This window comes from Mauremys mutica, chromosome 1 (assembly GCF_020497125.1).
Source record: "Mauremys mutica isolate MM-2020 ecotype Southern chromosome 1, ASM2049712v1, whole genome shotgun sequence".
Lineage (NCBI taxonomy): Eukaryota > Metazoa > Chordata > Testudines > Geoemydidae > Mauremys > Mauremys mutica.
This window is the reverse complement of record NC_059072.1, coordinates 238,899,805-238,924,791: the sequence shown is the minus strand read 5'-3', so window position 1 is coordinate 238,924,791 and position 24,987 is coordinate 238,899,805. Positions and strand designations below refer to the sequence as shown.

The window sequence follows — 24,987 nt, the reverse complement described above, 5'->3', positions numbered from 1 at the left end:
CCCTTCGGCCCAAGGGTGGGAGACAGAGCGGGGCTGAGATTGTAAAGGTCTCGGTGAAACACACCAGCCAAATGCTCTGGAGCCAGGTGAAATGGCCGCAGAATGGGCCCCCCAGCAGCGTGGGGGGTGGGGGGGCCGGGTCCCTGGCGCACCGGCAGGCGGGGCAGGAGGCGCGCAGCCCAGGGGGGCTCGCAGGAGGCGGGAGCACCGCTGGGGCGGGCGCGCCAGAGATTACCTGAGTGGGGGCGGCGGCAGCCCCGCTGCCCAGCAAATGGCTGCGCAAGGGCAGCTGGAGGACTCGCGCGGGGGGCAGCGCGCGGGCCCCCGCCCCTCATAAAAGCAGCTGCGCCGGGCCGGGCTGGGCGCGGGCTGCCTGCTGCGCCCGGGGCTTTGTCCGCGCGCGGGGGGCCCAGCGCGGGGCTGGGAGGCGGCGGCGGCGGCGGCGGCGGCGCCAGCGCCAGGCGCGACCCCAGGCTGGCAGGGGGGGAGTGGCCCATTGCAAATGCAATCGGCCAGGGCGTGGGTCTCGCATGCACGCTAGAGCCTGCGGATGGTCAGGCTTTGTCGCCTGCTAAGGACAGGGCTGCGGCGGGGGCTGAAGGGAGCGTGACTTTGTAATTCCCTTCCCGGGTCTCCAGCCGCAGGAAGGAGGCTAATTACCAGCTGGGGATTTGTCAACTCAGCCCAGGCCTGTTGGGAGCCAGGGAGACGGGCTGGAGTTGTTGGTGGGTAGGGTTCGGACACTGGCAGTAACAACAACAGCCTTCCCTTCTGGCTGAAAGGATGGCTGGTGAGTAGGCTTGCTTTCCCTCTCTCCCTGAGGCTCTTGTTAGTTAACTAGGCTTCACTTGAGTTTTAAGCCCCTTGTCTTGAATAGAGTACACCAGGTGTGGTAGAGCTTTGTAGGAGTAGGATTGATTTGTTTTCCCCCTTTGGTTTTAGGATACATACGCGTTTCCCAATGTGTTTTCTTGATAAAGACTGTCATTTAGTGTATGCAGTGTTTGTTCACAATAGAATAATACAATGTTGTAATTAGTAGGCCTGGATTAGGATTTAAACCATCTGGCTGGTAGGAGCTAAACTCATTTATCTATTACATATGCAAATATAAAGTCCTTTACCTGGGTTATCATTGGAGATTTCAAAGGTTCATAAGGTTATATTTGGTATAAAAGCATACTTATTGACTTTCTTGATCTGGGTGAAGAAAAGCTCTCTGTTTTATGCTGCTAATAGCGACACAGGTATTATTTATGAATAGCCCTCATTTTAAGAGAAGCCAAGTGGTAGTTTATTGTAATACAGGACATGGTTGGGTTTGGTTTTCCTCCCTGCTTATTCCCAGGATTGTTGCCTAATTTGAACCAGGGCTTTGCTAGAGCTGAGTCCTAGCACCTCTAGGCGTAGCAGTTCATCACCACCACTCCTCCCTCTACCTCTGGGCTTGCTGCATAATTTATGAATGTAAAAAGATTGCTTGAGACCCAGCACCTCTTTCATTACAAATTTAAGTGCTGCCCAGGATTACTGTGGTATAGAAGTTGTGGCGGAAAAGGTTCCTCACATGGTTTAAACCTGATTCCTCTGATCAATTAAGGAGTATCACTGAGAGTTTTGAAGAGAATTCCACTCTGTTCTGGGCCACAAAGATAGTGGCAGTGGTGTGGAACTTTGTGTGTTGGGAATGATACATGGAAAGAATTGTGTGGAAGGAATCCATAAATTAGAAAATAAACCATTTTAGGCATCCTTATTTGTCAAGATGAAGAGTTATACGGCTGTCTTATTGAGTTGATTTTTGGTTTGGGTAGCATGCTGAACTGTGATATGTGGGAAATCTAATGATGCATTGCACGGGCTCCTCTTACCTATCTCTCCAAAGTCAGAATTTCCAGCAGCTCTATGGCCAAATTTAATAACTGATTGTTTTTCAAAAACTGAGATGTTAAAATCTTGGGATAAATATGGAGTGCAGTAGAATTATGGTTAACCAAGTGTCAAAACCATTTTCTCATGTTATTTATTTGGCTTTCACCATGATCATCAATCATATTAAAATCATGAGTTCTAGGCTAATAGTTATGTGATTAGACCATATCTCACATCTCAGTTGAAAATAAATACAATTCAATAGAAGTTACATGGTTTGAGATGCAATTACTACTGACTTCAAAAACTGCACACAGTATTCAAGGTGTATGCGCATCATGGACTTGTATAGTAGAATTATGATATTTACTGTCTTTTATTGGTCCCTCTCCTTATGGTTCCTAACATTGTTAGCTTTTTTTTTTTTGATTGCTGCTGCATGTTGAATGGATGTTTTCAGAGAGCTACCCACAATGACTCTAAGGGTATGTCTACACTACCAGATTAGTTCGATTTTAACTTAATTCGAATTTGTGGAATCGACCTTACAAAGTCGACTTTGTGTGTCCACACTAAGGACACTAATTCGACTTTGAGCCCACACTAACGGGGCAAGCGTCGACATTGGAAGCGGTGCACTGTGGGAAGCTATCCCACAGTTCCCGCAGTCCCCGCTGCCCATTTGAATTCCGGGATTTCCCCACAATGCATGCTGGGGGGAAAAATGTGTCGAGGGTGGTCTTGGGTAACTGTCATAATTCAACGTGCTTTCGGACGTCTCAAGGGGAGATGGAGAAGCTTACTGACTCGCTCGGATCTCGGCAAAACCAATATCCCCATTGTTATTGCAGCTTGCTGTGTGCTCCACAATCTCTGTGAGAGCAAGGGGGAGACCTTTATGGCGGGATGGGAGGTTGAGGCAAATTGCCTGGCTGCTGATTACGCTCAGCCAGACAGCCGTGCAATTAGAAGAGCCCAGCAGGAAGCGCTGTGCATCCAGGAGGCTTTGAAAGCTAGGTTCCTCAGGGAGCAGGGTAACCTGTGACTGTTCAGTTTCTTTACAGAGAAGCTGAACCTGCCCTTGCTTCAGTTACTGTTGACTTTCTTCTGCGGTTACATACCCCGTTCACCACGTTTCCCCCCTTCCAACGCACGTTTAAAAATAAAGTTAATGGAACATTGTTAATTAACAACGTTTTCTTTACTAATGAATTCACGTTAAAGGGTTGAAACAGGGACGCAGACTGTGGTGGGTAGGGTGTGCAGTGATGTTAACACAGCTTCTACACTCGAGGAATGATAGGCTCCTGCTCCTAGAGCGGTCTGCAGTGCTGGACTGGTTGTTTCAACGGAGCCTGCCATCCCTCCTTTTCGGGACTCTGTGTGCGGGGGCTATGTGACCTTGTGGCGGGGGAGGATGGTTACAGATTCCCCTGCTGCGTGGCTCTGTGGTCCGGGACAAGGACCGCTGCATAAGTTCTGTAACCGCCCTCCCATGCCACAAAGTCACGTACCCCCCCACCCACACAGAACCTGGAAAACACCTCCCAGACCGACCAGGGTGCCTACTTTCTGCACTGTGTGTGTGACCTGCTGTTGATCCTGCCCCTGTGTCTGTACCCTGGTAAAGGTGACTGTCCTATGCAATTACCAACCCCCTTCCCCCTCCCCCTCTTCACAGACAGTCTTCTGTAGAAAAACTTGACGGAAATAGTAATTAACAGCAAACTACTTTTAATAATCAACTACACAGTTAGGGGATGAAACTGGGATTGGGGCTTCGGTGAGCCAGGAAGGGAAGGACTTCTCAACATTTAGGGAATGAGAGCCTTCTTGTATTTGTGCACTCTGCAGGGGTGCAGTGACAGTTTTCACGGCCCCTGTCGCCCCTCCTTCTTGTTACTTTGGGTGAGGGGGGTTTGGGACTTTGTGGCGGGGGAGGGCGGTTGCAGATACAGTGCAGGGGGGCTCTGTCCTCCTGCCTGCGGTCCTGCAGAACATCCACAAGGCACCGGAGCGTGTCAAATTTTCCCTGGGCATTTCCTGTGTGGCTGGTCAGAACATCCAAGCTCGGACTGCTGTCCAGAGCGTCAACAGAGTGGTGCACTGTGGGATAGCTCCCAGAGCTGCTACGGTCGATTTCCGTCCACACACAGCCTAATTCGACATAGCCATGTCGAATTTAGCGCTACTCCCCTCGTTGGGGAGGAGTACAGAATTCAAACTAAAGAGCCCTCTAGGTCGAACTAATTAGCTTCCTGGTGTGGACAGGTGCACGGTTAAGTCGAATTAACTCTGCTAAATTCGACAAACTCCTAGTGTAGACCAGGTCTTAGATCTTTTTCTTGAGTGATAACAGCTAATTTAAACCCCATCTTTTTGTATGTATGGTTAGGATTATTTTTTCCAATGTGCATTACTTTTGCACTTATCAATGTGGTGGGCATCTTTGGTATCTTCCCCCCCACCATGGATGTTAAATTTAATTAATTATGGTTGGTATAACCGAGCGTTTCAACTATGCTCATCTCTAGAACTAGAGTCTATATTACACTTATTCCTAAATCAGGAATAGCCTCTCTTCTTATGAGTTCCAGGACAAGCTGCTCTATGAAGCAGTCATTTAATGTGTTTAAAAATGTTATATCTGCACCCCTTCCTGAAGTGACACATACCCAAATATTAGGATAGTTGAAATCCCCCATTACTATTGTGCTTTCTGCCTTTGTAGCTGTTCTAATCCCCCTGAGCATTTCACAGTCACCATTGCTATCCTGGTCAGGTGGTTGGTAGTATATTTATACTGCTAGACTCTTACTGTTGAAGCGTGGAATTTCTATCCCTATAGAGATTCTATAGTACAGTTTGATTTAAAATTTGTACCTTATTTGACTCTAGCTTTCTTTCACATGTAGTGCTGCTCCCGCAGCAGTGCAATCTATCATTCCTATATATTTTGTACCCTAGTATTACCATGTCTCATTGATTATCCTCATTTCCATGATGCCTATTATAGCAATATCCTCTTTACTAATACTAGTTCACCCATGTTAGTATTTAGACTTCTAGCCTATTTTTAGTAAGCACTTGCACATTTTTGTCAATATTTAGTTGCTTGCCCTCATGTCTTCTTTTTAAATGTGATTCTTTTATGTTTGCCTTTCTGACTAACTCCTACTTGTGCTTTACCAACTACTTTGTTATCCCTTTATTAGGATATAGATTTTCTCCTTTAATAAATTCATCCCTAATGGATGTATCCACCTGAACCATGTGCTCTTCCACACCTGTTACTTTCCCTCAGCCCTTAGTTTAAAAAGTTCTCTACAGTGTGGTTCCATTTTGGTTTAGGTGGATCCCATCCTTTCTGTATAGGCATCTCCCTTCCAAAAAGGTTCCTCAGTTCCTAATAAACAAAACCCTCTTACTTACAACATTGTTTCAGCCACACATTGAGACCCTGCAGTTCTGCCTGTCTTCCTGGCCCTGCATGTAGAGCTGGAAAAAGAAATTGTGAGGATTAGGGTATCCTGTCTTGGACAGTTGTAAAAAAACAAAACACAAACAAAACCAGAACAATTTCCTGACTGTTAGGAGATTTTTAAAACATTTCTAAATAAAAAGCTTATGCCATGAAGGCAAGTGTCTGGGGTACCTTGACAGTGTGTGGTGAAGGGTTACACCCCTTCACTTTGCTACCTTACAGTTGAGGGAGCCATGATCCTATTTCTTGTACTCCCCCCATTCTGCAAAATGCTAAGCACCCTCTACTCCCATTAATATCCAGACTTAAGTTAAAAAAAGTCAAACGATCTCAAGCTTTGCAGGACCAGGCCTCCTGAGCATAATGGCTGTGTCATTCTGATGTTGCTTAGAGGTGATTGGGCAAGGTTTGGGCCAGGTCTCCATGTGCTGCCCATACAAGTCAGCCAACAGCGCTGAGCTGGCACTTGTGGGGATGCATGCTACTCCCTTGGAGAATTCCAACAAAAACAGCCAGAATACTTCCAGTGATTCAGGTTTGGATGTTAAAAGGAGATCAGGACACTTAGTAGGATTAGACTCAGTCTAATTATTTGCACAGGCAGCAGCCATGTCCTAAGGCACAAAGGGAGGTGGGAGCCTTCCTTGTGAATCTGTTTCCTCTGCTCTCAACTGACCTAAATGTTCTGGGTTTTAAAGATTATTTTAAATTTGTAATCTGGTTGTGTAAAGTCAAAGCGATCAACTTGCTCCAGTCACATTGAAATAGGGTAGATGCTGATACTATATACAAGTTGGATAGAGGCTGATGCTTTCTCAGGCAGTCGTAATGAACTTTACATGCATGTTTTTCTCTCTTCTGTTTTGGATTGCTGCAGTTCTCTGCTGTGGTACATCTATGCCAAACAAACTTGCCCCTGAACTTTGCCACATATAATGCCTGCTCTCATTGTTTATTTTGTTTTCTGAGGGTGGTTTTAGTATTTTTTTTTTTCCTAGCCTGTAAAGCGGTTAGCTTTGGAATACATTTTTAACGGCTTTATCTAGGCCAGGTCAACGCTAGTGAGCTTACAGTGGCACAGCTGTACTGATGCAGCTGCACTGTTGTAAGATCGCTTGTGTAGCCGCTCTGTGCCACCAGGAGAGAGCTCTCCCGTCAACATAAACGAGTGGCGGTAGCTATGTTGGTGGGAGAGTGTCTCTTGCAGACAGCACTGGCCACACTGGTGCTTCTGTTGGTGTAATTTATGTCACTCAGAGGGGTGTTTTTTCACACCCCTGAGCAACATAAATTATACTGACAAAAGTGCTAGTATAGAAATAGCCTTATACAGAGTAAATAGAGTCCTTTGTCAACTCCTGCTTGTTTAGCAATTTTCAGTACATGAGTCAGTTCTAGTTTTAAAGCATTACATCTTTAGATTATCTTGCTGATATTGGGTAAAAATAATAAATTCATTTTTAATTAAAAATTAAACACACTTTTTGATATCAAAACCTTTTATATTAGTTTGTATGTACTATGTTCCTCTAGAACAGTTTGCTTCACCCAGCGATTTTGGCTTTGCCCAGAACTGTTAATATAGTACCATGCTTCAGAGAAATTCCACTTGAGGCCATCTCCTTGAGAAAATCTTATGCTATTGCTGGTATAGTTTGCTTCTGCATAATTGCCTGTACTTTTAAATGGTGGGGTTCAGTTACTAATGCTTCCAAAACAAATATTGACTGAAGTTATCCAACAATTTGTAGGAGTCAGTGACATCCACCCAACAACGATCTCCTGGTCAATTGTGTTGCCTAGTGAGCCCAGACATGCTGGTTGATGGGTGGCTCACTCTCAGAGAGATGCCATTTACCTATTGGCTATGTGATTCTAGTTTTTCCCTGGGCAGCCCCAATAATAGCATTCCTGTTAGAAAGCAAAAATATATTGTTATGCAACTGTGTTTATTAATAGGTTAACACCAGCAGGTAGAAACCTTGGGAATAATGATGCAGTTGTGAGCCCAGTAAATAAAATAACCAACTGTTACTGCAAGAATGTGCAGAGACAGCTTGACTCCTCCTATAGGTGCTGTGACAGTTTCATTTCCCCCAGGGGCAAGAAGCACAGGCATGCCCCTGAACATCTTCTGAGAGTTACTTCGTGATATGGGGTCTTTGCCATCTGAGAGGAGTTACTCCTAGGGGCTATATGCAGGTATCCCAAGGTACACCTACTTACCCAGCCTGCTTAATAACTCTGTTACGTTATTCTTCTCTGTATCCTTTTTGAATATTGGTTTGATTTCAGGGAGGTCACAAAAAGATAGATGGATTTAGCAATTTCTTGTCCTCCTGCCTTAACAACATGCAGCAGTGTGGTTTTTTTTTCTGTGATAATGACATGAATGAGAGAACTTGCCTAATCAGTTGGATTATATTGTATACAATATTTGAAGGAAAAATCTAAAGATTTATTACAGGGAAGCTGACGTGATTTGGCAGTAGGGTGATGCAACACCACCTGGGAAATGATTTGTTTATAAATCAATGTAAGGTTAGTTCACAAACTCCGTAGCAGATACTAGCCTAAATTAGGGGTTAACAAAAAAACAAGAATTGGACACGTTCTGCAAATGTGTGCCTAGAATTCTCTATTCAGTTTTCTGTCTTTTGGCAGGGTTTGGGAAGGGAAGGAGCTTATCATAGAGAGCACAAACTCTTATAAGCTATACCCTGTTTGTTAGCTGGAGGAGAAGATGGATGGTGGGATGCTGCCAAGAACGCATATTTTACATAAATAGAATAACCATTCTAAATATTTGTTCACAGTAGCAGATCAGGCATTTGTGACCCTTGGTACGGATGATGTTTATTGCCAAGGAGCTCTGGTTCTTGGACAGTCCTTGAGGAATCACATGACATCTAGAAAGCTGGCTATACTAATTACACCACAGGTGTCCAGTGTGATGAGGTAAGAATTCAAAAATTCTCAGCTGTAGTAAATGTGAAAAATAATTGGTTGCAAACCAGACTTCTGTTGAATTTCTTGCCATAACATAATTACAAATAAACCTACTATGTTTTTTTAAATGCATACCTTAGCTTCTTGCTGTTCAGAGAAACTAAACCCGAGGTTTTCAACAGTGACTAGTGATTTTTGTGTTTCTCAATCTTTTATTTCCACCACACAAAAAAAGTGGGGAGGAGGGTAGCCATACCCTCCTGAAAATTAGGCTTCTTTAAGATGCCCCAGTTTGGGCACCTAAAATTACTAATCACTTGAAAATATTGCCCTAAGTCTTTGGTGATGGAATATTTAAATAGTTGTTGTTTTTTTTGTTTTGTTTAAAAAAAAACAACACCTTACTACTTAGTCTGATTCCACAGCCATTCTATGTGCAGAACTCTCATTCGATCACTTCACATCTAGTAAATTAGTTGGGTCAGACCTGGACAGCAATACGCTGGGAGACTCAGTTACTGCAGGACATGATGCAGGTAAATCAGTAGATGGTAATCTTAGCTCTTACCACTGAACCAGTGCTGCAGTATACTGCTGAAGGGGGCATCTTTTGAATGGGATGTAAAACAGAACACCACAGACTTCAGTTGTTACATCTGCTTATATTGAGTCTGAGTTTGGCTGTGTGTGCAGTTTGAGAACTGTGCACATTGCTGATTCTGAATGTGGTGTGGTGGTGATTGTAAAGCATGGGGCAATTTTTTTTTTATTTTTTTTGCTGCAGGTTAGATGCACTGGCAAGTCCATGCTTCCAGGGTTTTTAAGCTCAGGTCAAATGTGAACAGTATACTATCCCTGAATAAGACTCTAAGATATTGATAATGTGAATTTTAGAGCTGGATTTATTTTATTTTATTTTTTTATCTAATCAAGTTTTTTTGTTGAAAAATTTTCAACAAATGTCAATTTTTTTTCCCATTTATTGATGAGAATAATATTTTTCAAAAGCACCTAAATGACTTGGGAGCCTAAATCTCAGTTATAGGACTTTTTGAAAATTTTACCCCACAGTAAAAAAACAAAACCCCCTAACCAAACCAAATCTTAACTCTCTCCTTCCCCCATTATATTTTGGTGACTAATGACTGATTCTGAGAGCCAGTTAGTCCTTAAATTATAAGCTGCAGAGTGTAGGGCTTGTCTTCTCTCGTTGGACAACACGTAGGATATTGTAAGTGATAACATAACACACAAATTACCTTAAGATTATTTTTTCCTGTTCTAGGCTTGTAAATGTTGATGATAATCAACTTCAGTATTGTCTAGGAAGGTTCTGTGAGTGATTATGAAGACACACCCCACTGAAATTCTTTTGAGAGGGCTTGAAACAATAGTAATATATCTATATCTCACATATTTTAAACGTGTATAACTGAGGATAAATTTACTCTGACAGGCACAAGGAGGTGCAAATACCTGTACCTGGGGAGGAACCATGCACTGCAGAAGTGGCCAGTGGTGGTGGTTCTGCATGTTTATGCAATGAGAGGACAGCTCTACTGTCCACTTGGCAAACCCTATAATAGGGGTGCACTGAAAATGTGAGAGTCCTAGTCACACCACCTCCCCAGCCAGAACCAATCACTTCTTGAGATGCACTGGCCCTTAGTAGAACGGAGGTTGTAATTTGTGCCCCTATAGTTACCTCCAGGGCAGACTTCTTGTCTACAGGGACCATGCATCTTGGTTTAACCTCTAGTTGGAGGTCGTTAAATCAGAACTGAATGTCATTGCGGGGCCAGTTATCTTCATGTCTGATTTTTTTGCACTATGTTAACTGAAGAAATGTTTCTAAACATTGTTGTTCCTGTATGTGGCTTGCTTTGTCAGGGCTGTCCTCTGCAGGGTGTTCGATGAAGTGATTGAAGTGGATGCAATTGACAGTGCTGACTCCATGCACTTGGCTTTGCTGGAAAGGCCAGAGCTGGGTGTAACCTTCACCAAACTTCACTGTTGGACTCTCACTCAATATAGCAAATGTGTCTTTATGGATGCAGACACTTTGGTGAGTAGAGAGTGGTAATCATGTTGTCAGGATTCTGAGTGATGCTAAAGATAGCTGGGTAGATTCTGCTAGACAAATCCAGACTGGTACCCATCAGAGTAAGGTGGCCCAAAGATCAAAAGAATTTGTGCGGAAATAAAGTGACCTGTTTAACTAGCTGTCCAGTACAAATTATGGCCATGATTGCATTTACCATCCTCTACACAGAAGCAGTTCATTTTGCCGGATTAGTTGGGCCAGTTCATTGTTTATATTAGAAATTAAAGTTAAGTAGTTGAACATTTGTCTCTGGATCTGAAAAACATTTTTATGAGCTGTGATCCCGTACTGTGTGTTTTATTTACCAAAAAAGGAGATATTCAGGGGAAGTGGGTTTTTTATTGAATCTTTCATTTTTGTGGTAAATAAATGTATTTATTCACTATTTTATTTATCTGATTTATAATTTTATATAAAGAGCACCTATCCCATCCAATCAGCTTCTCTTAACCATTAAAAATTCAGGGCAGATCCTCAGTTAATGTATTATAGCTTCTCTCCATCGATTTTTGAAGGAGCAATGCAGAATTTCATCAGCAGAGGATCTGGTCCTCAATGTTGTAGTATAGATGGAGCAGTCTTTCCTGCTCCCTTCAAAGCTTAAAAGAAGGAAACCGGCAAACAAACAAACCAAGCAAACAATTCCAAAAATAAATCCAATCTAGTGCTTCACTCAGCTGTCCCCAGAGTCAGTGCCAAACCGGATCTTTCAGACACACAGCTTTCACCAGCCATTATTACGCTTATTCAAACAGATGGGCTCTGCAGCATGCCCCAAAGGACCTTGTCTGTGTCTCTCTGTCACTCACACAGAAAATATAGATATCTATAAAAATGTACCAGCAAGGCCTGCGTATACCCTGGGGTGTAAAAGTGGTGTTCTCCTTGTTGCACTAGAATACTTTGAGGGACTTGCCGTTTAAACGTGGTGATCATGTTGTAATTTCATTATGGTCACTGTTTTGCCTTAGATCTTAAGGAAAGCTATAAATATTATCTTATCAACTAACAAATGAAAGTTCTGATACCCAGCCTCCTTTGTACTGTCACTGTTTAATGTGCTCTAAATACTTAGAGCTTCCATGACAAGGATAGTAATTTAATCCATCAGTTTTGAGTTAGCTGTCCAGATGTTAAAGGCAACACAGTGTTCATAAACTGTTACTTTAAAATTTTAAATTTGAGTGTAATAGTCCGGTGTTGGGGCCGTGCCCTCTCAGGGGCCATCGGGAGCCAGGCCGCCTCACTACACGGCCCAAATCAGTCTCCGGGTTCTGAAGGTCTCGGGGTTCTGCCCCTCAGGCAGGGGCTGTACAAAAGGCACACGGTTACTGCAATGAGCCCCAGCCCTCAGTCAGGGCGGGGCAGCAAACACTAGTTCTAGGCTAAGATCCTTCCTGCAGGCTGAGCACCAATAAAGTCAATGAGCCCCAGCCCTCAGTCAGAGCGGGGCAGCAAACACTAGTTCTAGGCTCAGATCCTTCCTGCAGGCTGAGCACCAATAAAGTCAATGGGCCCCGGCCCTCAATCAGGGCGGGGCAGCCAATCAGTTCTAAGTTCCGGTCCTTGTAGCCAGAGCTGAGCAATCACAAAGTCAGTAGGCCCAAGACCTAGCTCAGGGCGGGGCAGCACACAAGAGTCTAGGGGACTCAGATCCTTCCTGCAGGCTGAGCAACAACAAAGTTAATAAGCTACGCCCAGGCCCTCAATCAGGGCGGGGCAGTAACACAGCAGTTCTGAGCTCAGATCCTCTCAGCAGGAGCTGAACACACAGGGGCACTAGCAAGCCCAGGCCCTCAGTCAGGGCGGGGCACCAAACACTTAGTACTAGGTTTTAGGGCTCAGGTCCTTACCTCAGGAGCTGAGCAGTAATAGTAGTCTCAGAGCTCAGGTCCTTGCCTCAGGAGCTGAGCAGTAACCCAGTCCGAAGCCCAAGCCCTAGGTCAGGGCGGGGCAACCACAATAGTTCAAAGGGGCTCAGGCCCTCGGGCAGGGCTGAGCAACACCAGGTACAGTTCAGGGCTCAGGTCCTTGTACCAGGAGCTGAGCAGTCACAACAATACAGGGGCTCAGGTCCTTGTAGCAGGCACTGAGCCACAGCAGGTAAGTGCAGGCTTCTCTGCCTGAACGCTGGTAGGAGGGGGAGTCTGCCACCCGTGAGTGGGGTGGCAGGAGGGACACAGGCCCACCCACTCCACTGTGTCCCAGCCCGGGGCCCTAGCAGCGGCGTGGATCCGCTGCAGTCAGTGGGGATCCTGGCCGCAACACACTGACATGGGCACATCAGTGCCCTCAGCCGGACAAGGTTCGGCTACCCCCGGGCTACACTCCATCTTCCCCTCCTCGGGTACCTGCTCGTCGCTGGGCTCGGCAGCGGGGTCCCACACCATGGGCTCCTCGGCGTGCTGAAGGCGGTCTAGGTCGGGCTGCTCCTCTGGACTCGGGTCAGGGGGCCGCTCGGGCCGCTCCTCGGGGTACCGGGCTCGGGGCAGGCTCGGCCAGTCCACCTTGGGGTACCTGGCTCGAGGGAGGCTCGGTCGGTCTACGTCAGGATACCTGGCTCGAGGGAGGCTCGGTCCGTCCGCGTCAGGGTACCTGGCTCGGGGCAGGCTCGGTCCAGCAGGAGCCCGATCAGGAACGTCTATCCTCTCCGGCCGCTGGGCTCCAACTGAGCGCTGAGGCCGGGCTTTTATACTTCCTGTCCCGCCCCTTGACTTCCGGGGGGCGGGAACAGGTGGCAGTGGCTCCGCCCACTGAGGTGGCTGTTCCGGTTCCTCCCTCTCTGTGGCCGTCGGGAGCCAGGCCGCCTCACTACATTGAGTCTTTCTTTTTTTTTTTTCCCAAGGCGTTATGTAACATTGATGAACTGTTTGAACGGGAAGAGCTTTCAGCAGCTCCTGATTCTGGCTGGCCAGATTGCTTTAATAGTGGCGTATTTGTCTTTCGACCTTCTGTAGAAACTTACAACTGTCTGCTGCAGTTTGCTACTGAACATGGCAGCTTTGATGGTAAGTCTTTGAGAGAACATAGCGCAAGAAATTACCCTTACCCTCAACTAGCCAATTCTCCATAACTGTAAAGGACTGAGTGCACTACTTAGCAGAGCAGAGAGAGGAAATGACAATACACAAGGTTTAATCTCTCAAAAAACCTAGGGGGCAGATCCTCAGCTGATGTAAATTGTCATAGCTCCAGTTTGCACTAGTTGAGGATCTAACTTTATAACTCTTGATCAGATAAGATGGATGGGGTTACCTGAATATCTCTGCCTCACTACACATTATTTCATTTAAAGCTTGTGTTAAAAAATATTCTTTCCTTTGTCTAAATCGTGGAAACAGACAAATTGCTAAGTATGAATACAAAATAATACAAGCATGTAGGGACACAATCAGAAAGGCTAAGGCACACAATGAGTTGCACCTAGCAAGGGACATCAAAAGCAATAAGAAGAGGGTCTATAAATACATTAGGAACAAGAGAAAGATGAAGGAAAGTGTAGGCTCTCTGTTCATCGGGGAAGAAGAGCTAATAACAGATGACATCAAGATGTCTGCAGTTTGTCTATTTTACTTCAGTCTTCTCTAAAAAGGTAAATTGTTACTAGATACTTAACACAGTTAATATTAACAACAAGGGGGAAGGAACACAAGCCAAAACTGGCAGGGGGGGAACAAGCTGAAGAATATTTAGATAGGTTAGATGTATTCAAGTCAGCAGGGCCTGATGAAATTCACCCTGAAGTGCTTCCATCACTTCCTTAAGTAATCTCAGAACCATTGGTGGTTATCTTTGAGAACTCCTAGAGGATGGGTTAAGCACCAGTGGACTGGAGAAGGGCAAACATAGTACCTATCTTTAAAAAGGGGAACACAGAGAATCCAGGAATTATAGATCAGTTTGCCTAACTTGGATACCTGAAAAAATACTGGAACAAATTATTCCACAATCAATTTGTAAGCACCTAAAGATTCATAGGGCTACAAGGAATAGCCAGTATGGATTTGTCATCATGGATTATGCCAAATCAATCTAATTTCCTTTTTTGACATTGTTACTGGCATCGTGGGTAAGAGGAAAGCTGTAGACGTGATATAGCGTGATTTCTTTGTTAGGCTTTTGAGGCTGTCCCACACGTTATTCGCAAAAGCAAACTAGGAACATGTGGTCTAGATGATATGATCTATAAGAAGGGTGGAAAACTGGTTGAAAGACTGTACTCAGAGTAATTATCAGTGGTTGCAGTTAAACTGGGAGTAGGTATCTAGTAGAGTCCCACAGGGGTACTAGTCAATATTTTCAGTAATGATTTGGATTATGGAATGGAGAGCATACTTACAAAATTTGCAGATGACACCAAACTGGGAAGGGTTGGAAACCTGGAGGACAAAATTAGAATTCAAATTGAACTTGACAAATTGGAGAACAGGTCTGAAATCAACAAGATGAAATTCAATAAAGACAAGTGCAAAGCGCTATTCTTGGAGAGGCATAATCAAATGCACATTGGTTCTGAATCAGCAGTGTCATGCAATAGTGAAAAAGGCTCTCATCTTTATGGGATGTATTAACAGCAGTGTCCTATATAAAACATGGGAGGTAATTGTCCAATTCTACTCTGTACTGATGAGACCTCAGCTGGCGTACTCTGTCCAGTTCAGGAGGCCACATGTTAAGAAAGATGTGAACAATTTGGAGAGAGTCCAGAGGAGAACGAAACAAATGATAAAATGTTCAGAAAACCTGGCCAATGAGGAAAAGATTAATAAAAAAGGAATGGACATATTTAGTCTTGAGAAAAGAAGACTGAGGGTGGATCTGAAAGGTCTTCAAATATGCGAAGGGCTGTTACAAAGACTATGGTGAGCAAATGCTGAAGGTAGGAGAAGCAGCAATTGGCTTCATCCTCAGCAGGGGAGATTTTGTTAGATATTAAGGAAAACTTTCAAGGATAGATAAGCTCTGGAATAGACTTCCAGGGGAGGCTGTGGAATCCCCATCACTGGCAGTTTTTAAGAATAGGCTTGACAAACACCTGTCAGGGTGGGCTAGGGTTATTTTGTCTTGCCTACATGCACAGGGGTGGACTAGGTAACCTCTCAAGATCCCTTCCAGCCCAACTTTTCTATGATTCTGTGATTCTATGAACTCTCAATTTCTGTTTCCTGCCATTCTTTATTATTTGATTTAATAAGTGTATTTATTTCTCATGCTGTCAAATTCATGCTGTATAATTGTATTTTGTATTTATATTAACTTTCAGTATATTAGCCAGTGGGGCACTAATTCTGCAAACAGTTACACACTGGCATCAAGCTGTTGCTTTTGTTACCTCCTCTTCCCACCCACCAGCAGCTCGGTTGTCTCTTTTGTCTACTTGTCTCTGCTTACTGGCAATTTTTACCCAATTTGCAGATTTTGCAGTTTCTTCTCATACACAAACTGGCTTTTGAAAGCAAGACAACACTGAATATTCATATAACTTCCTCCTTGGAGTCTAAAGGATTAAGCTAAAATACTGTGGGAGACACAGGTTTACCTCATGATTGTGGGCTAGATAGTACTTTTGTGCAGCTGCAGGAACAGTACAGGGAAGGGGATATTGGCTCTTGCTTAGATCAGCTGGTGGAGCCCAGTCTCCAGCCATGTGTTCAGGGAGGAGCAAGAAATGGGTGCATAGCACCCTCTTACCCTGCACAACCAGGCTCAGGGTCCAGGAAGACTGTACAGGATGTAAACCTGTGTGGGTATGTAGCTCAGATCACTCAAGTTTTAGACCAAAGAGCACTGAATTTTCTCTTGGCTTTTAAATCTTCAAACAAATTGTAGTTTACATGAACATTTTGTTGATGTTGCTTATAATTTTATTTATTCTCTAGGTGGTGATCAAGGCTTATTAAATAGTTTCTTCAGTAACTGGGCAACAACAGATATTGGCAAACATTTACCATTTATCTACAACTTAAGCAGTAGTGCTATCTACACATATGTTCCTGCTTTCAAACAGTAAGTAGTATTACTAGTGGATGATTGCAATTCTATACCACCCTTTAATATATTTTGCCCATTTATAAGAGAAAAGGATAGTGACCCATTCTGAAACTTGATTGTTAGTCTAACACAATAGTCCACAATGTGAAGTCATGTGACAAAAAGTTGGAATACAGTAATGCAGAGCCTTTAGCATCTGCTTTGATACAGAATACCAAGATTTCTCAACACTTAGTATTGTTAAATAGCTCTTGCAATATAGAACAAAAGTAAAAGTTGGAACAGTATTACAGGTTTTTGAATTGATATATCTTTGCTGATCTGTCACGTCAGTGACACTTTCCTTATAGTCTACAGACCACAGATTATCTAATGGCACAGTTCTGATATTCTTACTGTAAAAGTAGCCCCATTGCTTTTCATTAGTTTCTCACAGTGTAAGGGTATTGAAATTTGTCCATAAGACTATTCCTTGAAGCAAAATTGGTGCTAGCAATTATATTTTTCTCTTTAATAAACTTTTGTAGTACACTGTTATAAGCATGACTATAAATTTTTTTCAAAAATGGGTCGTGAATTCAATGATCTATTAGTGTGAATTATGATGAACTTCTTGTGAAGCTTTGAGTGGATAACTTAAATACTGGAACCACAATAATCAATAATTTTGCTGCTTTGATATTCAAAAAGTGATTTTTTTTTTTTTAGTTTGGAGGGGAATGTGCAAGAAGAGATGATATGAAATTTAATCTTTCAGTTTCCTTCATGAACTATTTCCATTGGAATGAGCAGTAGGAAACAGTAAAAGACTGCATTGTCACTTTCCTTTCTTTCAAGCAAAGCAATTCAGATTAATAAGATAAAGTAATTTAATTCAATAGCTTTCAATTATTCTGCATAACTCAGATCACATCTGGTGATATTTCATTGACCTCTTATTAATGTATTATCACGAGTAGTTGCAAGATGTCACCTGCCATAGCACCAAGAATACACATTTCTTCTGAAATGCCAATCAGAATGTATTCATTCCTATACCACAACTTTGTATTTCTCTCCTCCACAGTTTTGGCAGGGATGCAAAGGTAGTTCATTTTTTGGGGTCAGCAAAGCCCTGGCACTACAAGTACAACTCTCAAACAAGAACAATTATGCAGGATGGCTCCACCTCAGGATCTCAGCATCAGTACTCGTTTCTTGTACTCTGGTGGAAGATATACTGTGCTAGCGTATTGCCGTTGTTAGAAACACTTCCAGAGATGGAAGACATGGAATCCCAAGAACAAAAGGTAAAGTGGTATCTTGGAAAGGAGACTAACGGGAATATGCCAAAATGAAAACACCAACAAAAATTCCATAAATAAAAATAAATTACCATCTTTTTTGCATGGGGAGATGAATGAGATGGAAAAGCATGATGGCTTTTGAATGGCAATAAATCTACAGTGACTTTTTTGTTGTTTTTTATTAAATGCAGATGTTGTCTAGAGATGGATGTGATAACTATACCTCCGTGCAAAGTATTAGCTTATTATTATTAGTGCTCCAAAGATTTTTCCTTTATATCAAAAGTAAAGACAGTTGATGAATAATGTTTGTAAACTGACACTTAAACCTTCCCAAAATCTCTCTCCAAAAGCCTGGCAGTCATATTTTCGGCTGGTGTAAATCAGCATTGCTCCACTGTCTTTGATTGAACTAAGCTGATTTATGTCAGCTGAAGACCTGGCTTCGGAATACAGTAACATTACCTTTTCAGAACTGCATTGTAACTGTTTCTTTAAGGGTCATAGCTTCTCAACTTATTGAATAAAGTTGCCCTGAAAAAGGTCTGAATATTTATGTTGAGGAAAGAGTTTGCTATAGCTTTACAGCTGAAAGCATGCTGTAAAGCTATAGCAGTTTGGCACCTCAATTTTAATTTAAAAGTAAAACTTTCAAAACAAATTAGTTTCTCATCAAGAAATATACTCTTAATTTGCATACTGAAAATGGCTAACGTAGACTAGTTGCTGATAAGTAGATTAGATTGTGGTTTCAAAAGAGAGAAAGCAGCAAGTAGAAGTAGTGGGGGCAGAGAATACTTTGATTTTGATTGATACACATATTATTAATTGCATCTCCTTGGTACATGTAAATTGATTTTCACAACTATGTTTAGAATTGGATGATGATGATAATCATAAAAACTTCAACAGGCCCATAAAATCAGTTGGAGTGTTGCTTCTGATGTGAAGAACATTGGTTTGTAAAACCTTTCTTATTCCTAGCAAACTGCGAAGGAGAAGAGAGGAAGGGGAACTGCAGGTTATGGATATTTGCAATTTTTGTTTGCCTAACTTTTGTCCCTCTAATACTTTGTACAATAAAGAAACAATAGAACTAAGCTAGTATGGAAATTGAATAATTTCTCTCAGTGGACAGGGGTGGCTTTAAGGTTTGTATTAAGGGCTTGATCCATCGTCTATGGGAGTCTTTCCACTGACTTTAATGAGTGGTGGATTGGCTACAAAGTTTGGGTAGGAGATTTGCACTGAAACCTGTGCCCCAGTCTGGGGATAAAAGAAACCCCTTCAGATTCTGGAGCTCTTTATTCCTTAACTTCTATAGGGCCTGTGGCAATCAACAAGAAAATATCACAGTAGAACCTTGTGTTATGAAGAAAGTGTAAATATTTTTTATAATTTGTTAAATCACACTACCATAACAGTTTGTTGCAAAATTCTTCTTATAGTGATGTGATTTGTTTTTTCTAGCACATTTTCAATGGAGATGAAATCAGACCGAAAAATGAGAATCCTCTTGTTATCAATTCTCTGCAAATCCCTGTGTCTCCAGAACAGACATCTGAAATGGACATCACTACTTGCCCACCTGAAGAGTTTGATACTAAAACTGTAAATACAAGTTTTTTATTTCTTGTGAATATCTATGTATATTTTGCATATTGGGCACTACCAGTGATGGACATGTTTACGATGACACATATAAACCTCTAAACAGAATTTAATTTTAAGCATTTGAACTTGATAACATCCTCCTCAATTTAGTTCACTATTTTAGTGTTTCTTGACCATTACTGTAGAAAAGTGTGGTATTTTTTGTTTTTTAGAGTTTTTAGAGAGAAACTGCAAATGAGCTATTTGCAAGAATCACTTTTTAAAAACAATTTATTTAAAGGATTTTAATTTTTGTTGGACCTTTCTGCTGCTGATGGAATGTTGTTAGTCCCAGACTATTACTATATACACTACTGGGTGGTAATTCTAAAACATGTTGCTTAACAACGTGGTTCTTTGGTTTTTTTAAAATATATTTAAATTGCTAGTTGTATACAAGCTACTTATTTAATTTTTCATTAAAATAAAATATGAATGCTTCCAAAGATCATGTAAATTAAGATTAAGGGCCTCCCACTTAAAATGGCCTAACTCCATTGACCTCATGGAGTTATTTCTGGTGTAAGTGAGAAGACACTCGAGCTTAAGGGCTCTATGCTCTGATTGCCAGAAGAGGTGAATGTGTATTTCTGATAACTTATGAATACAGTTTCTGTACTTCATCTCTATTATGGATCACCTTGATCTACTCTCGTTCTGTGGATAGAAATTGCTCATCTGGCCTTAGAGCAAACTGAACTTTTAGCGTCTCTTCTCCATCCCCCACTCCTCCAGCTGAAATTATTTTCTACTGTACAAATTCTGTTAGTGTAAAAACTGTGTGAAGAAAAAGCAACAATTAATACAACTTTACATTTCAGCCACCTGTATCTCAAGTTGAACAACACGATTCTGAAGTCAGTCTCCCTGAGCCAGACCAGCCATTAGAACAGCTTGCCTTTCATCCTGCCCCTCAGCAAACCCTGAAACTGGTATATGCAGCTCTTTTTGTGTTCCACCCTTGTTGCAAGTCTTTGTGCATGTACTTCTCTCCCAAAATTGTGCTGGCAAAGAATGATCACCTAATTATGATTTAATTTAACAAATAAGTATGTCTTAGCTGATCAGGCAGATATAAAAATGATTTATCTGTATAATTTCTTAGCCATTTCCAGTCCTTGTTTATGAAGCTCTCTTTTAAATATTTGTAATTTTTCCATCTGAATGTATATTTCCCCCTGCCCCACCCCAAGTGGTAAATTTTGTGAAATTAGTCTTGGGTATCTTGTAACAAATAGTTGTTTCAATAATAATTGGTGCTTAAAGCTCAAATGTACTATCTGCTGAAATAATTTAAGCTAAAACATATAATTGGTTAAATCTTGGTTCCGTGGAAGTCAGTGGGAGTTTTGCTACTGACTTGGACAGAGCCAGGATTTCACCCATAATATTGACCCTTCTGTCATTAGTAATATCCAAAGGTTAGCTTTAATCCATGTAATAAAGGTAAGTAAATGGGTTAGCATGTATTAGTAGGGATTATATGTTTACTTAAGAAATAAGTCCCAGATTTTGTCACACGTGCGTATCTTCAGGGAGTAAGTATACTCTGTAAAACGTTTTGTTTCTTGGTTGTTGGGCCTCAAGTAAATGAAATGGGAGCTGAGCAGAAAGATACAGAGTTTTATTTTGAAGCTGCCTTATTATGAATGTCTTGCAAGAGTTCAAAGGGTTATGTGGACCCTTCTGAATGCGTTAACAATCAGGTCTCCTTTGCTCATAACATCAGAGGAGCTGCTTCCCAGTGTGCCTTCCTGAGCAGCGTATTCAAATGGAGCAAACTTTCAACTCCTACTTTATCAGCTGCCATAGTATTTAGATGGTTGGTATTAAATCCACAATATTTTAAATTTGGTAGGTACTATATGAAAAGGCTTAAAATATTAGACACAGTTTTAGGTATGCAAAATTTCTGATGAAACATTACAAATATGACCAATAGTATAACAGTCAGAAAAGTAAGACAAAATCAATGCCAGATAAGTTTCCTGTGATTTGAATTTTTTTATTTTTTTTTATATCTGATTTAGGAACTCATTAACACATGGATCTCTGATGAAATCTTCCTGTGGTTCTTCAGTTTCTATCAGTAGTCGCATGTCAGGCATACACTATTAATACTGTAGTAATATTGCTGTCTGCCCCACATGGTTTGGAGAGGCACTACATTAAATAGCTTCATGCTTTTTTATTTTATTTTATTTTTTTTTTCTAATTATTACTTAGGGGTTATGTCATTCTATAAGGAAAATTTAAGATTGAAGTAATTTAGCAGGAGGCACTCTCAAGCTGAATGAACTGTTCTGTCCTTTTCTGCTTGTAAGAATGTCTATATTTTTTACTTGAATTCTCACTTTATCCTTTTGAATGACTTGATTTATGGTATACTGTAAAGTAAAACCCCTATCTCCGTTAACCTGTGCATTGTGCATCACCTCTACATATAGATTTTATTTAAGCAGATGTTAGGAATTTTTACATTCTACCCTTTGCTATATATTCATCTGATCCTTGGTTTTTATTACTGACTTCTTTGTCAGGTCAATTAATAAATTTTCTTCCCTACATTATACTTTCTTTTACATAAATGATGCTTAATTGATGTGTCCAGAAAGGAAGATCTCTTAGATCTTCATCTGGAGTCGAATAGAATAGTTTGTTACAGATAGCGTATATCAAAGATAAAATGTATGAAAATTGGTGGTTGCATTCTGGATATCATACTTGCATGAGTAAGGGCTATTTGTATGAGTAATGGAATACAGGTCAGTCTGGAATATTATTTTTGTTTAAATCATGCATGTGGAACAGGGTGGATCTCTCATAGGTATTACAGAAATGAAATTCTTTCACTGTATATTAATTTCCCTTTAATTGATTAAATTATGATCAGTACTTGTTCGTTATCTTTTATTCACATAATAACCTTTGCTAATTGAGTCTCCAAACCAAAATTGGCAAATTTGAAATATCCCTCAGAGGCGCCAACTATCTATGCATTGAATGGTCGTTTCAGGATGGTTAGTGAGACTGGTGTCCAACACATGCTGTTTCTAGCCTGAGTTCTTACTGCCTTGTCCATTAACTCTTTGGAGACCAGACAAAACTCTGATCCCAGTCTGGCACTGGGATCTGCTAGTGTAGATACCTCTGTCCGTGTGGAGTCCTGCTAAAGTTATTCAGACTCTACACAGGTGCAGAGTGTTATTCATATGTATCCTCATTAAAAACCTCATTTTGGTTGGCATTTCTGAATTTGCCAGATTGTGAGTTAAGACCAGGAAATATGTTTGACTTTTTCAAAGATACTTTGCCAAGTGATACAGCTGGGAAAATGCTCCCACATCATGGAAATCATAATGAACAATCTCTTCAAGATCATTTTGGTTTGGATGATTAAAATTTAGAAACTGATTTTAAGCCCATCACTAAAATGAGGCTAATGAAGTGACTGCTTTGCACTGTCCTGTCTCTTTTCCTAGGATGAGACTACCCATCTTATTTCTGAGCTGTCCACTCAGCTGGAACCGGAAGAGCCAAGTGCAGAAGAAGAACGGAAGAAGTGGGAGGAAGGCCGTATGGACTACATGGGGAAGGATGCTTTTGAACATATTAAAAAGAAATTGGATACATTTTTAAAGTAGACTTAATTGTAATGCAATATATTGACCAGGCACTGTTTGCATTTGTGGTGCATATGCAACCCCTGGGATATTTTGTTATCTTCCTTTGATATTGAAGTTAAAATGGACCTCCTCTATTTTAAACATAGCAAACATTTTTTGCAAACATAGCACCACTAATTTTTTAACTCTGGTGTGTGCCTCATATTGATTGTTGACCTATAGTGCCTCATGAAATAGTAGTGCAGAAATTGTGACATCTCCACTTGACATCCCTGCATTAAGGAAAAATTCCTATAGTATTCTGCAGTAATATCAGTTCTAATATTTTGGATACCATTAAACTTCCAGAGGATCCTTAGATTAATCTAGAGGATTTCCATCTTTAGAAAATGCTGCAAAACCTTTTTTTATGAAAGCTTTTCCACTGGAACCAAAGTGACATTCACATCACCAACCATTATACGTAAGCTGACAAAGGGGAAAAGCCAAAGGAGGAAACCCTGGCTCCACTGAAATCAAAACTCCAATTGACTTCAATGGGGCTAGGCCTTCACCTGGATACTCCAAGAAATCCACTTGCTCTTCTACTTTAGGTGGAAGGTGCTCAGGTACAAAGCTAATGGGCAACAGTACAACCCTAAAATAGATGGTAATGGTATTACTAGGTGTTTTTTTTGTTTTTTTTTATCATTGCGATAAACTGCTACAGGATTTTTGTGTTACCTTAATCTGTATATTCAGGGTTTCTCATGTTTTATTATGTATTTTATTAGCTAAATGGTTGCAAGAGGAAAAAAACACTGTATTGGCCTTCATAACTAACAGCTGTTCTGCCTCATTCTGGTGCTTTAAATGAATTTGTTTACCAATGCTCCAAACTGCATTTCACAAAGGCACTAAATCCATTAGATGGTACTTATCTATATTGCAGGCAGTTTGGGTGCATCTGAGACAGATAACTGATACTTATTTAATAAAACAGCTGTTTATTAGCTATAAACTAAGAGCCTATTTCTAGAAACCAATAGTTACTGTCAGTGGGACTGTGCTGTATTAACTATATTTGTGAGGGTACTGCTTTGCAGATTTGGGCGTTTAGATTTAACTTTAATCACGTTGTTAAATAAAAATAAATACATTTCAGAAGACTGAGAAACTTGACAGATTTTTCTAACTTGGTAACTCTCTTGCATTTCAGCTTGAAACTTCAGTTCTGGTAATACCAGAAAGAGAAATTAGAGTTATACAACAGTTGATGCAGGACTTCTTCTTTAAACATTTTGGGTCCTATTGTGTCACCAGTTTTCAAGCTGCAGAACTATCTAATGAAATCATTTGGGAACTCTGCTTAAAAAAAAAAAAATCAATGGCATAATATAGCTCTCCTTGGTAAGAGGAATGTACACAGAATTCTACTGAGGAAAGAAAAAGGTAACTCCACCCCCCCACCCCCCCCAAAAAAGGACAAATTAATCCACTAGGAAAGCAGCAAGAGATCCAAAAGAGTGGAAGAAAGAAAACATTGTAAACCTTCTTTTTTTTTTTTTTTTAAATGTGTCTGTTAGACTCATGAAAGTGAAAATAATTCCTAACTACCTCCACTTTTACCCAGCTTGTTTCTTATTTACTCTTACTGAAGTGATTTGGATGTTTAAGACAATTCTCAGTTTTATGAGGAATATTGCCAATGTGACCTAAACAGTTTGAAGATTGTTTAAATCAGGGGTCGGCAACCTCTGGCACATGGCTCACCAGGGTAAGCACCCTTGCGGGCCGGGCCAGTTTGTTTACCTGCTGCGTCGGCAGGTTTGGCCGATCGTGGCTCCCACTTGCCATGGTTCACTTTTCCAGGCCAATGGGTGCTGCGGGAAGCGGCGTGGGTCGAGGGATGTGCTGGCTACGGCTTCCCGCTGTCCCCATTGGCCTGCAGCAGCGAACCGTGGACAGGTAAACAAATTGGCCTGGCCCTCCCATGGTGCTTACCGTGACGAGCTGCGTGCCAGAGGTTGCCGACCCCTGGTT

At 41.5% G+C, this 24,987-nt stretch overlaps 1 protein-coding gene across 2 annotated transcripts; it reads left to right on the top strand.

Annotated features, from left to right (window-relative positions):
* The first annotated feature begins 466 nt into the window (after positions 1–466).
* Positions 467–24,424, top strand: GYG2 (glycogenin 2). Of its 2 annotated transcripts, none has more exons than XM_045003650.1 (9): positions 467–790; positions 8,173–8,314; positions 10,196–10,370; positions 13,255–13,417; positions 16,289–16,415; positions 17,467–17,689; positions 19,157–19,303; positions 20,161–20,271; positions 22,822–24,424. In XM_045003650.1, the coding sequence occupies exons 1-9, from the start codon at positions 784–786 to the stop codon at positions 22,981–22,983; spliced, it is 1,257 nt and encodes a 418-aa protein (XP_044859585.1). In that variant the 5' UTR covers positions 467–783; the 3' UTR covers positions 22,984–24,424. The 2 variants fall into 2 exon arrangements, with proteins under 2 accessions (XP_044859585.1, XP_044859591.1); XM_045003656.1 differs by having other exon boundaries at positions 470–790; positions 19,157–19,297; positions 22,822–24,140.
* Positions 24,425–24,987: the final 563 nt, after the last annotated feature.

Bases quoted from the DNA above. Each gene is read 5' to 3' on its own strand.
- GYG2 (XM_045003650.1), top strand. The intron at 13,418-16,288 runs GTAAGTCTTTGA...TTTATTCTCTAG, and splicing joins TGAACATGGCAGCTTTGATG to GTGGTGATCAAGGCTTATTA. The intron at 17,690-19,156 runs GTAAAGTGGTAT...TGTTTTTTCTAG, and splicing joins TGGAATCCCAAGAACAAAAG to CACATTTTCAATGGAGATGA.